We start from the raw sequence: 13,873 nt of genomic DNA on the forward strand, positions 1-13,873 counted from the left end.
CAAATCATATAATCATTTTACTCCGAGTGATTCTCAGTAAAATTAATTGTTTAGATACATGCAAAAAATAAATAGGGGAGAGTTGTGAAAAAAATATTCCAGAAATGTTATTACGCCAATTAAAAATTTATCCAACGATTATTTACATAATGATAATTATTGAAACAATAGTCAGCAGGAATGATAATAGTGGATTATTTGTCAGCAGACTACATGGCCTGGAAAAAAAATTCACTTCATTTTATTTTACGTCAAATGAAACATTGAAAAATCATTATTTATGTTAAAAAAATAAGGAAAAAAAATCAGCATATAGTCCGCCGGTAGAGAAATCGTCAGCAGGGCAGTTGAAAGCGCAAAACAGGTATTTAACTGTGGTGAAAAACAACCAAATAAATAATTCAGCTGAAAACTGTATCCCTGACAAATATTCTGCTGACCCTTATTTTCATTCAATATATTGTTTAAATAACTTCCATTATTAATTTCAAGCGGCCTGATATTAATTTAGTTATGAAAATGTTCATTTTTATTTTCACTTTTAGCGTCCCTATACTCCACATTCTATTATTCTTCTTGCTGAAAACTGTATCCCTGACGAATATTCTGCTGACCCTTTTATTCATTTAATATATTGATCAATCGAAGCAAAATCACCATAAAAATTGCAACGCTACCTCCCGAACCAATATAACTAGTATATTAATTTCATCTGGCAGTCATAAACAAATGAAAAAAAAGTATTTCTGAATACGATCGTCAAATTAAACGTATGCGGCAATGTGGTAAATATATATTTATGTATTTATATATAAATATCATACAATCTTTGATGCAAAATTCAAAAAAAAAGGACTCAGGGAGCAATTTGCAAAAAAGGGACACTTAGGGACCTAAAATAAAAAAAGAGACTTTTAGGGACTTCCGGGACCTCACTAAAAGTCCTGGATACTACAATATTTCAAAAATATAATCAAAAACATAAATTTGAAAATTTACTGGGAATAACAGTCTGAAGTACCATCAAATTTAAATTAATAAATTTCGAATTACAGTGGAAACTCGATTAACCGGACTAATTGTTTTCATTAGGGATAAAATTTAATAATAAGTTTAAAATATTTGGTAATTAGCATTTGACGTAAGCTACTTTTTCTCTTCATTGCTGCTATATCACGAATCCGTTTCAGATGTAGTAATCTCACAGTATCACTTTTTGTTTGTTTTTCCAACAATTTGAGAGCCGTTTCCAAAGCCTGAAGTGCTTCATCATGAGATGATTCTACATCATTTTCCACGTCTAGATTTTCTTGATCGACACTGTCACAAGTGACCCACTCTTTGATATCTTATATTTCATAAATTGGCTCAATATTACTCAATTATTTAATCGGTCGCAGTTGATAGTCCGGATAATCGCGAATCCGTATAACTGAGGGCCGGATAATCGAGTTTCTACTGTACCAGTATTTTATGTTATATTGTAGTTCATATTCAGATCCCCAATTTGGTTAGAACAAATAACGTGAAACAACAATAAAGAAATGGCGAGCAATTTTAAGGATATCAACTAGTTTTAAAATAGTAAAACAATCAATGGCTAATGTGTCAATTAATTGGGTGGATTTAATAGATATTCAAGGGAAAATCATCTATTTTTTAGGCTAAGAATTGTTCACCCTACTGTCCGGATTCAGTCCTGTCCCTATTTCCACCTCACAAACAAACAGCTATTTTGATTACATCGACAAAAGATAATGGAGAAAGGTTGAATAAGTATATAGCTAAATGATAATACGTTGAAAACTATAATGGTTTTTTATTTCAAAAACATGTTTACTTCGAAATGGACGGATCGACCGGCCGTCGTATTAAAAAAATATTAAGTTTTTCTTCGCCTTGTGTTTAATGGAAAAAATAATAAATTTGATTTCGAAGATTCAAGGTTTAATCTATTATGTTGAAATGTATCTTTAATTTTGGTAACATTCTTTCAATGTCCACGAATAATTATTTGTATTCACTCGAGGTCAAAATTAAGCAATAATTATTGTCACGGAATAGTAATCATATTATTTTAATCGATATTAAAGGTAACCTACTTTTAACACTAGCTATTTAACGAAATTTTTAGTATATTATATCTGTAGAAATTTCATAGACTGACGGAAAAAGGAAATACATTTTAATATAGATCTGAATATCAGTAAAAGGCGGAAACAATATTTTCTAGAGCTTCAAAATAATAACAGATTAGGAAGTCGAAATAACAGTACTGTCTTTTTCCGGTCCATTTGATCCAACCATATTTCAATAATTATTTATACTTTCTAGGTATGACACAACTTTGTTCACAGAAAAAAAATCAACATTATACAAATTGAATTGAAATTCAATTTGGTTATACAGATATATTTTTATCTTACATTTAGTACCATATAAAAATGAATTTTTCAAACATTTTCTCCTCTCAATACGTTCGTTGAATAGATTGAATTTACCCTTTATATTGTTAGAAAATGTATTGATGATTTTTTATTACAATAAAAAATAATTCTGATCGAGCTACAGAATAGCCAATTTAACTCATATCACTTCTCCGTTTGAACATAATTAGAAAAAAATCAGAAATTTTTTATTGTTGTTTACTTTTGATAGCCATTTATGAAAAAACTTCATTGTATGCTTTTATTGCTAATTATGAAATATTTTTTTCGTAGTTGAAAGAAAATTAATTAAATTTGTTGAATAGATTGAATTTGCCCTTCGTAGTTATAAGAAAAATTAATTTTGAATATATGATATACAGTGATACAGAGTGAGTCTTATGTATGGAACGCCTCAATTATCTCGGAAACTACGATTTTCATATATATAAATTTTTGTACACAAGGGTCTTGTGATACGGTAGGTATTACGATGGTATCTATATTGTTGTCAGATCTTTCTTTTTTCCGGAAAAATAATGAACTTTGTTATTTTAAATGGGCTACCTTATATATTTTTTATTTTTAGAAATCTTTAAGAAATACTCTAAATCTAAATGCCATCATTTCTACATTATACCTCCACCAAAGTTATAATAAATATTGTACATTTAGATGGCTACGATTGAGTAAACTCGTTTAATTTGAATATTCTTTAATAATTTGTGTGCTAATAGAAATCTCGTAACAAGGTCTAGTGTCAGTAAATTAGTAAAAAATTTCAACTAAACTGGTGCAGTAAAATATTTATCCAAATCAAGGCACAGAAAACCTAAAACAACCGAAGAAAAACAAATTTTTTAATGTCTGTGTCATGTTAGAAGTAGATCCACATTTGTAAAATAGAGAAATTACGAATTTTAGAAAGCATAACTCAACATGTTATTAATTTACTTCAATACAACAAGCCATGCGATTTTTAAAACTTTTTGCAACATCCCTGACCGCTCAATTCTTCTTATCTCTGTGGTAATTCCTGAATATTAGCAGGTTTTGTTTTATAAACGATGTGTTTCAAGTGACCGCACAGGAAATAGTCTAAAGGATTCATGTCGGGTGATCGCGATGGCCATTCGATGAAACCACGCCTTCCAATCCATCTTCTGGGAAACACATTATTTAGGTATTGCCTCATCACACACGCATAGTGAGGTGGGGCACCATCTTGTTGTAGCCAAATATTGTAGTTTGGAAAATTGTTATTGTCTGAAAATGACTAATAATGAAGTTTTTTTTACATGTAACAAACATCTAATTATTTGTTTTCAATTGTTGCAGTTTTTATACGCCCTGATTTGGATAAATCCTTCACAGAACCAGTTTCGTTGAACTTTTTTACTAATTCACTGACATTAGATCTTGTTATGGGATTTCGGTTAGGATATAAATTATTAAAGATATCACACGTGTCTTGTTGACTTCTACGCCTATCACCATATCCTAATATCATTAAATTATCAATTCGTTCTTCTCCAGATAAACGATCCATTGTAACTTTCAATAAACTTTAACAATAATAATTTATTGAACCGTCAAACTTGTTATTGTAGCAGTCATAACCACTCAAATGTGTTTATTTTAACTTCGGCAGAGATAACGCAAATGTAGCTATAACTCCTAAATTATGGCATTTAGGAATAGGGAACATCAGATGAGAAATAATAAGTATTTCTTAAGGATTTCGAAAAGCGAAAAATATACAGGGTGAAATACAGAAATAACAAAGGTCATTATTTTTCCGGGAAATAGAAAAATCTGACAACAATGTAAATACCACCATAATACCAGCCGTATCACAAAATCCTTGACACAAAAAACGTACAAGCCGTTTCCAAGATAATTGAGGCGTTCCGTACATAAACCTCAATCTGTATATTGAGTGTCAAATGTAAAAGACTTAATATAAAATTTCAATTGTATATACGTGCTTATTTTAATTAATTATTGTAGCTAAAGTGAACATTTTTTATCAAAATAGAATAATCAGGAACAAAAAATACATCCATTTTCATTCATTCAAGTGTTTTATGTTTGAAAAGGATTGTGTCTATGATACACTCACAAACAAGATACGAAGCAAAGTGAAAAAAAGAATGTAGAAATAACTAATGAAGTAACAAGTGAATTTATATAACTGTAAAAATATTTCCAAGAATATTAGGAGAAATTGAAAAAATGTGTGTGTGAAACCAACTACGAATTTAAAAATCTTTATCCGTGTCAAAATGTGTACAAGTGCGTCATTTAATTCGTGTTCGACAGTTACCTCGTTCTTTAAAGAGAAAATGGAAAGAAGTTTATTTAAAATGCTTATTAAAAATTATTTTGATTTTTTTCTTAACACTCCGTGTATTGTACTATGACTGACTTCCCAGGTAGATGCAAATTGTGTTTTTTGACAAGTGGGAATTACTATTACTTTAGCCATTACGTTATTATCTAGAGCAGGTACCATTTCACTTTTCCAATCTTGTCGACAAATTTTCAAATGTGCAAAAATTTTTAAATTACCAAAAGCTAATAAAACAGTTGAACTGTCGATCAACAATACACAAATTATAAAAAGTTCAAGAGCTTGGACAATTACAAAAACGTCAAATTAGAGACTCTTACAATAAAGTTGGATTATTTGACAACTACAGATCCGCGAAGCTTCAATTTTAATAAAAACTGATTAAATTCATAACAGAATGCTTTTTATAGATAGTTGACAAAATACAATTATAGTGTCATTGAGAAGGTTTTATCAATACTTTTAAAATACGAGGGTGGTTAAAATATAAACCGGAATTTTACTATATGAGATTTTATTATTAAGTTACAGAAATGAAATTTTTCAGAGGTTTTCTAGATAGTTTCCGTGTTTTCTTGGGAACTACTATAATACTGCGTCTTCACAGTTCGTTCTTCAGTGAGACACGGTACAAAACACCCTCCCCGCTGACAGTGTAATCTTTGCTTTAACTGGCTTTTTCGTCTTTCTTCCTCCACTCCATAGAAGCACGTTTACTCTCCGGTATATAGTGGTGTACCTAATTCTCGTTTGCTGTGAATATTTGGGGCAATACATTTTTTGTTTCCTCTTCATACCGCTGCAAGAGACCCAAAATGAGTTTTTCTACAACGCTGACTTTCTCATCAGTAACACTTGTTTCAGGGGCACTTCAGTGTTGAAGAGGCACTCATTCCCAAATATTCTACAAATTTTCGCGAATTTCACATTATCTTTGATCAAAAATACGAATAATGATGCGTTGCGTAACAGACACTGGTACACCTTCGCTCATGACTATAAGTACACGAATACAAATCTAATAGCATCCAATACAGTCACTTTCTCGACATTAAATTTTTCGCGCGTTTATTCAAAAATTCCGGTTTATGTTTATCGTAGATAAAGGTTGCCATATGATTCCTTTTAGAATTATTGGTTCAATCACCTTATGATGTCATTTTTTACGAATACGTAATTTACCATCACCAGTTTTCAAATTTCACAACTTTATGTATAATCGCGTGAAATTTGAGACGAGGGAAGAGAACTTTTGAATATAATTGTATATCAGCACTAAATAAATTTTTTATTATAAAATCATTTATTTTTCAAGTAAATGACGCAGCCTGTTCAAATGTTGAGAGGGGTCAAATGACAACGGCATCTGACAGGAACAGTGTTGCCCTTTCAGTTAAGATATTACCAGCTTATTAGACAACTTTCCTATATTTTGACGGACAGTTCGAGTACAGTCTATTAACATTAGGTTTTAGCTGATAATGAAAAAGATGTTAAGAGAAGGAATAGGAAAAAATTATAACCAAAAAATGTGCAATACGTCAGAGTGTAGTATCTACACCCATCCAATAACTCTCGCTCGCGAACGTTCAAACTTACACCGAAGAGTGGCCCTGGGGGGAAGTTGGAGGTACATCTATCATAATATGGTCGCCTGATCGGTATACATAGAGGGTGTCTCATAAATAATGTCGATTTCCTATATTCACTTTGTTTATTAAATAATCATAGAAAAAGGTATCCTCAATATCGAATTCCGTGGTTTTTTAACCCAACGTTCAAGAATCTCTGAGAGACCTTGATAAAACAATTATTTAGGCTAAGATGCAAAAAATTGTCGCACTCCCTTTTCCCCATCTATGGATTCGATTTGTTTCACATGCAAAAATTTTGCCATGGATATGAATTAATCGTAATCTGTTGGTGCAAGATCCGGACTAAATGTTAAATGTGGTAGAAATTCAATACCGCTAAGTTTTTCGATCTTATTTCGCATCAACCGCTTCTTCGGGTGTAGGAAAGGAATAAGAAGAAATCTTTTTGTACCAGCATTGTACGGCATATGACCCATCAATTCGATGTTCTAACTGTTCAAAGGCGTTTTTGTTTAAACTGATGTGTGAGAGCTCGCATTGTCGTGGTAGAGAATGATTCTTCGTCTTCGATAGCAATGTCAGATTTGACATATTCATATCCACGACTGCTTTAAACTTTTGTCGTCTAAACAATACACGAATTTCATAATGTTCGTACTTCATACTTTTTATTATCGTCGCCAATGAATAAAGAGAAAATGATTAAAAGGAAGTAAAGCGATTGTACTCTTCGTAGATTTAGAAACTAATCTTAACAAGTTACGACATTTTTACATATGAAAATCGACATTCCTTATTAGGCTGCTTTTGTACAAGAGCTTTTAGGATATCTTAAATAAGAAATGTATACGACCTGAAGGAAATCATAGCATTAAAATGGGAATGTACGTGTACAAATTTGTATCTTTTCATTTGTTTTTTAAATTATTAATTTTTGTACGTTTCCTCTATGATTTTTTATAGAAAATAATAGTAGACAACATTGTTGTTCACGATATGTTTACATGGAAAGAAATTACTAGTGTTAAACGTTTAAGATAAGTTAAATAAACAAAATCAGTATAAGCTAATGCTCCAATACCACATTAACACTTCAAAGATTCAAGAGCTTGACATGAAGAGAAGCTATGCGTTTAGACAATTTAAAGTTATACGCTTAGTGGCAGAAAAGACATGGTTAGTTTATCAAGTGTTCAATGAAAAACTTGGACGATCAAAGTCCAAGGATATCGAAGGAAAATAGTGAACCAAAACAATGATCAGTGCATGATCATCCCGTGAACATCCGGGGCGAAACGGGGAACGGCATAGTTATTAGCCCACATCGGAGCCACCATAATATACCACAACTAAAAAGCCACGTGGGAGGGATCTGTGCCGCATTGCTGCAAAATCCGCTAGATAAGGTATAGTACAGGGACGGCATTCGATATCGAATTATTGTACTTTAACATATCTGACACGGATATATATGATGAAGTTGTTGACATTAACTATACTCCGCATAAGTAATGAGCTGAAAAGCTTCATTTCAACGCGAGTCCTGAAACCTTATAATATGACTCAATAACTGAGTATTGACTATAGGTTTTAGTTTGGGGTTATTGAGGTTAGCCCCTGAATTCAGTGCAGTGAAAATTACTTCATCAAAAAATTTATTAAGGATCCTTCGTTTTTCGTGCATCATGAAGCGGTTTGGGAAAGTACGTATTTTTGAATGAATTGAATACTACAATATATTTTTTTATTATTGCACCTTCTATCATTAGAATACTATATTCACTTCTTATCATGAAGACTAACAATTCAATTTACAAGATTTCTAAAAAAATCTAACTTCCAATATGGTTTGCACTTGATTTAAGACTAATTATGATATTTCGAATATTACAAATGCGGAGATCTCAATAATATAAAAAACGAAAAATCTGCAATATACTTTTCCCAATATACAATACGAACTATCTTGTTTTGATTACGAGATTTCACACTTCTCCCCCACATTATATTCCTCTTGCATAGATCAACCTATAAAATAGTTGGGTTCAAAGATGTAAGCTTAAATAAACGAAATAAGTATTCCGCATAGAAAGTGTTCAACTAAAGTAAGCATATGTTTTTCTGGCTATCATACATGTTGCAATACTTTCATAACAGTACTAAAGACATTTTACATCCCATAGCTTGTGTACACATTCAGCTGCTATTTATATAAGACAAGCATTCTTAAAATCTTAAAAATACACAGACAACAGAATCACAAAACATTGCATCCACCGAATACAGTAGTTAATATAGGATGTGTACACACTTTAATACTGCATTAATCTCTGAAAATATATAATTATAATTGTTGATTGTTATTCAGTCACGAATTTATTTTACTTGAAATTGTTTTGATACAATAATGAAGTCAAATATAATATTATATACACATCAACTGTATTTGAATATTTATCGCTCAAATTGCTCGGATTTAGACACTATTTAAATCTAAATGAAAATTTAAAAAATAGCTTACACTCTCATTAAAGGAAATATTCATGTATCAGAAAAATGAACTCTGTCCTAAATTAGTGCCATTGAATGAGAAGAGAATTTGTTGTCTAAAGTACAATTAACAACTCATGTGAAGTTATCAATGGATTTCTATCAGGAATATTTTTTTACAAAATGAACTGAAAATATGTCAGTAGAGAAGAGATAAAATGGCATTATAATAGATTACTTAATTTTACTACAAAAAATTGAAGATTAAGTGGATAAAGAATTTTTAAACATGTATTATTGTACAATTCTGAATTGCATACTCCAAAAATGAAGAAAAATTATTTAACTATTACAAAGTTCACACAATCAGAAAACAATTAACCGTTCGTTTTGATATCGAAGTCCCAAAATTTTTTTTAACAATTGCAAAGGACACATAATAAGGAACCTATTAACCAAAAATTGTGATTTAAATATTTTTTATGACGTCCAAAAATTCATGAAGTTTACGTTTAAACGCAATTTTTTGTTAATGAGTTGCTTTTTGAGTATCCTTTGCAATAGTTGAAGGAAATTTGAAAAAATTTTGGGGTTTCGATTTTAAAATGGGCAATGCGCGTCAGCGCTCAAGTGTAAAATTTTTTTGACGTTAAACGAAATACTTATATCACAATTTTTTGTTAATAGAATATTTATTAAGTACCCTTCGCAAGAGCTGAAGGAGATTTGGAAAAATTTTGGGGCTCCGAATTTAAAACGAACGATGCGCGTAAACTTTATGAATTTATTTTGGCGTTATAAAAAATACTTACAACACAATTTTTGGTTAATTGTTTTCTAATTGGGTGAAGTTTGTAATAGTTAAATAGTTTTTCTCCATTTTTGGGGCCTGCAATTCAGAATTGTACAAAAACATATATTTAAAAAAGTTTTATTCACTTAATCTTCAATTTTTTGTAGTAAAATTATGTAGCCTATTATGCCTCTTCTATTGGAATATTTTTCGAAAATTTCGGTTTATTTTGTAAAAAATCATTCGTGGCAGAAATCCGTTGATAACTTCACAAGGGTCAATTAGTAACTTATGATAGAAAAAAATTTTGTCTAAGAAAATGAGAGATAAAAATATTCATTGGCTATTGCATATATTTTTAACTTTGAAATCTGGAAAACTTACAAAAGCTTATTGAAACTATACAGTACTTACAATTTATAGTGAACTATAGCAACTTTGATGACTGTTCACAAGTGGATGAGCTATTTAAACGTAGAAATGAGTCAGTTTAAGCAGATAAAAGCAATTTTGAAAGAAGTTATCAAAAAATACTCATAAATTCGACATTAGGATAAATGCATTGCTAGCCAAGAGTGGTACTTTGGAGGAAATTAATTAATATTATATGTTTATTTCTTACTTTGTTTTTTCTAAAATAATTCACCATATCTTCTGATAACAGCTCATGTCATTAGAGACATAAAGAGGGATCGTCGAAAACATTAGTCTGTTAGAAAACTGTAATATTTTCAGTATCATATATAATAATTTCAAAATCACGGATTTTATAAAATAGTGGACATATATGCAATTATTACGTATTTTTATTTAAGGAACTTCTTTTTAGATGGTAATTCAGAAGAAAACAATCTAACTGTTGAAAGTGTGAATAGATGAATTGAGAATTTAAACTGTAGTAATGAGGATTGAAATTTATTATTAGAAAACCTCCCATCTGATGATATGTTACTAGCATTAAATTGATTTATTTTTAACTTTGTGACTCTTGAGAGAATATAGTTTGGATAAAAATCTGGCCGACTGATTTAGTTATGTCAACAATAATGTGATTTGTAATAATTGGGTTTAACGACATTTTATTAATTTTTTAGAGTGATCTCTATGTTTTCTCAATAATTTTTTGTAATTTAAGAATAAAATAGAAGTAAGAAAAGACTATTTTTTGGTTGCAGATAAATGGAATGGTACTGGAGAGTACATTCTCAAATTCATCAATATTGTTTCATCAATTTACATTTCAGCAGGACAACCATACCAAAAATATATCAAAATTGTGCAAAAATCTTATTCAGCAGATGATTTGAACAAAACAGAATTGAAAATTTGTGGATAGAACTGCAGAAAGAAATGCTTGTGGAGAAAACTGTGAGAAGAAAAGCTTGTGGATGAAACTGCAGTGGCAGATTATTATGAAAACAAAATTCCGAATATTATAGGCATCCTTTTTTGTATGGTTAATTGATTTTAAATGGTAATAACATAACTTATTGAATATTTATTTGATGAACATTGGAAATAGAATTTGTCTTTAAAAAATAAGCATGGAATATAGTTTAATTAATATTATTCAAGAAAGAGAAGTGCTGTAATGTTACAATTGATTTTAGTAAAATGAAACAGCAAAAGAGATGCGAATATCAGGAAAATTATCACAGTATAGACTTCAATTACCAAAAGAATGAGTTTGATGAAAGAAGAATACATAAATTCTATGATTACCAAAATGGTAAAATAAAAATGCAAAAACAACAATTTCTGTTTAAATATATGTCAAATGTGATATAGTACTCTGGGGATCTTTATTATAATTGTTTATTATTATTAGACATCTAATATGTCTCGCTAATAAAGTAGTCTTATAATTTATCTATAATTTATTATGCTTTATCTCTTAATTTAACTATCAGACCTGCCTTCTCTTTGCATAATATATTTTTCCACTATACAAACCAATTTATTAATAATATGACCTATCTAGTTAGTAGAATTTTAAAAAATTTAACAAAATCTATATTCTTGGTTTGATACTTTGTTTCCTCCTATGAATATTTACCATTACTTAAAGATAAAAACTACAATAAATTAGTTAATCTATATTTAGTACTATATGGACGGTTTATCCAAAGAAATTACAGCAAGCAAAGAGAAGCTACTCAAAAATGAGTAAAAATCTTAATATCTGGCTACTTATAAAGCTCAATAATACCTGAATACCTACTTGACAATAAAATAAATGTTGAAAATAAAAACAATTAAATTGGATAGTTTGCTGGTCACATAATAGTCAATCATGTTCTGTTATGTTAGCCTTAGCATCTGTATTTTGTAACAAATTTAAAACAATCTAAATAAAGATTGATTAAAACTTCATTCTAAACAATGATAAGATTTTATTTGTTAGCTTCAATCTCTTGTTAATGACAAGGATGTATTCACTTTTGTGAACTAATATAACTTATTCTTTTAACATGAAATTTCATGAAATTATCTTTTTTTATGAATAATTTTCCATTCATATTATCAACTCAACTGGTGAATCAATGATGTGGCAACAATGATTACATATACAAATTTCGTTCAAATTATTGAAAAACAAACTGAAATAACACAAGACAAAAGTTAATAACATAAGTCTATATCGCAAAAGAATAAGAATGTCTTCCATAAGCTGTGCATTTTAAAAACTAAAGTGAAGATTATTAGACTATATATACATACCTAAGGTACAAAACATGAGTTAGTGGAGGTCTATTTTCAATCATAAATAGTACTTAGAATAATAATACATCAGTTTTCTCAAAATGAAAATCATTGTCATAATGGCTATGTCCTTATTTATTGTTGTTTGTTAAAGTATCCTACCCATAGGAATGAATTATTTTGTGTACAAATTTATATACATATTAGGAGTAATAATAAAATAAGTTACTAACCTGGGAAAGGCATCAAAAAACCAAGTTCTTTTTGTATTCGGAAAGGCGACTCTCATTCCGGACATGAGAGGAGAATGCAATATCACAGCTCCAACTTCATATCTTGCAGCTAAATCAACTGTAGGTACTGTGCCAATACTTTGGCCATAAAGGATAATATTTTCAGGGCTAATACCATATCTAGTCCTTAGTGCTTGCCATGCAGCATCAATATCTGCATATAAATTTTTTTCAGAAGGTTTCCCTGCACTTACACCATAACCCGAGTAGTCATAACTAAATATATTACAATTAATACGAGAGCCCAAACTCAAATAAAAACTGCTCATCTGTCCCAAATCTACTGCATTTCCATGGGAAAATAAAATTGTAAACCTAGCATTACTAGTGCATCTAACAAATAAACAAGCAATTCGATTTCCTCTGATTGTTCTAGTGAAAAATACTTCTATATTTTCTTTTTCTCTTTCTGAAAATTGCCATTCTGCCCGCTCAGTTAGTGCAAAACTATACTTTCCATTTTCATCAGAAACAAATTCATATGTTGGTTCAGGAGGTAAGAAGGCTAGTTTAGCAGATATTTTGCTTGGACAAGGTGGACAACAAAATAAGCAGCACAATTCACTCAAACTTAGACCGTTCATTTTTTTCAATTAAATAGATAACTATGTGTTATTTAGTTATAACTAGTTTTAATAGTTTATGAATACTATAACAAAATCTTCCTGCTCATTGTTGACAACGCCATTTTAAATTTATAGCCTGCTTGCAGCAAACAGCTTAAAACTAACGTTCTTGTTCTTTTCACTACTACACATTATATTATGCTTCTGCTTTTACGTTAATATAATAAAACGCGTTCGTTAGCTCTACATTGTAATTGATAAAGCCAAGTGTATCTGATAATACACATGTCACTTGTCAGAATATGTCCCATTTGTTTAATGAGAAATTGTCAATTGGTGTATGTCACTTACATTCGATTCCATAGCTAGCAATTTTAGAACTATAGAATATAAATTATCCTACTCTATTACGTTATTTCGAAAAAAAAAAACAAGCTGTTACACTATTCATTATTATTAAAATCCAAACATGTGAATGAAATTATTGGCCAAAATTAGATTGGCAATAAAAGCATAAGGGTAAATCATCTTGTAATAATGTTATATTTAATTTATAATTATTTTCAATAACTACTAAAAACTATGACGTTACCTTTCTTTTGAGAGCTGTACTTTTTGCAGAGAATCAAATCAAATAATAATAAAATCACCTGA

The 13,873-nt window shown here is 30.0% G+C and overlaps 1 protein-coding gene across 1 annotated transcript in view; it reads right to left on the reverse strand.

Annotated features, from left to right (window-relative positions):
- LOC130900181 (alpha/beta hydrolase domain-containing protein 17B) overlaps window positions 1-13,456 on the reverse strand; it is a 48,795-nt gene extending 35,339 nt beyond the window's left edge. Inside the window, exon 1 of the mRNA XM_057810629.1 lies at window positions 12,594-13,456. Coding sequence (XP_057666612.1) covers window positions 12,594-13,237 — 644 coding nt within the window. The 5' untranslated portion in view covers window positions 13,238-13,456. The remainder of the gene's footprint in view (window positions 1-12,593) is intronic.
- Window positions 13,457-13,873: the final 417 nt, after the last annotated feature.

This window comes from Diorhabda carinulata, chromosome 1 (genome assembly GCF_026250575.1).
Source record: "Diorhabda carinulata isolate Delta chromosome 1, icDioCari1.1, whole genome shotgun sequence".
Classification (NCBI taxonomy): Eukaryota; Metazoa; Arthropoda; class Insecta; order Coleoptera; family Chrysomelidae; genus Diorhabda; species Diorhabda carinulata.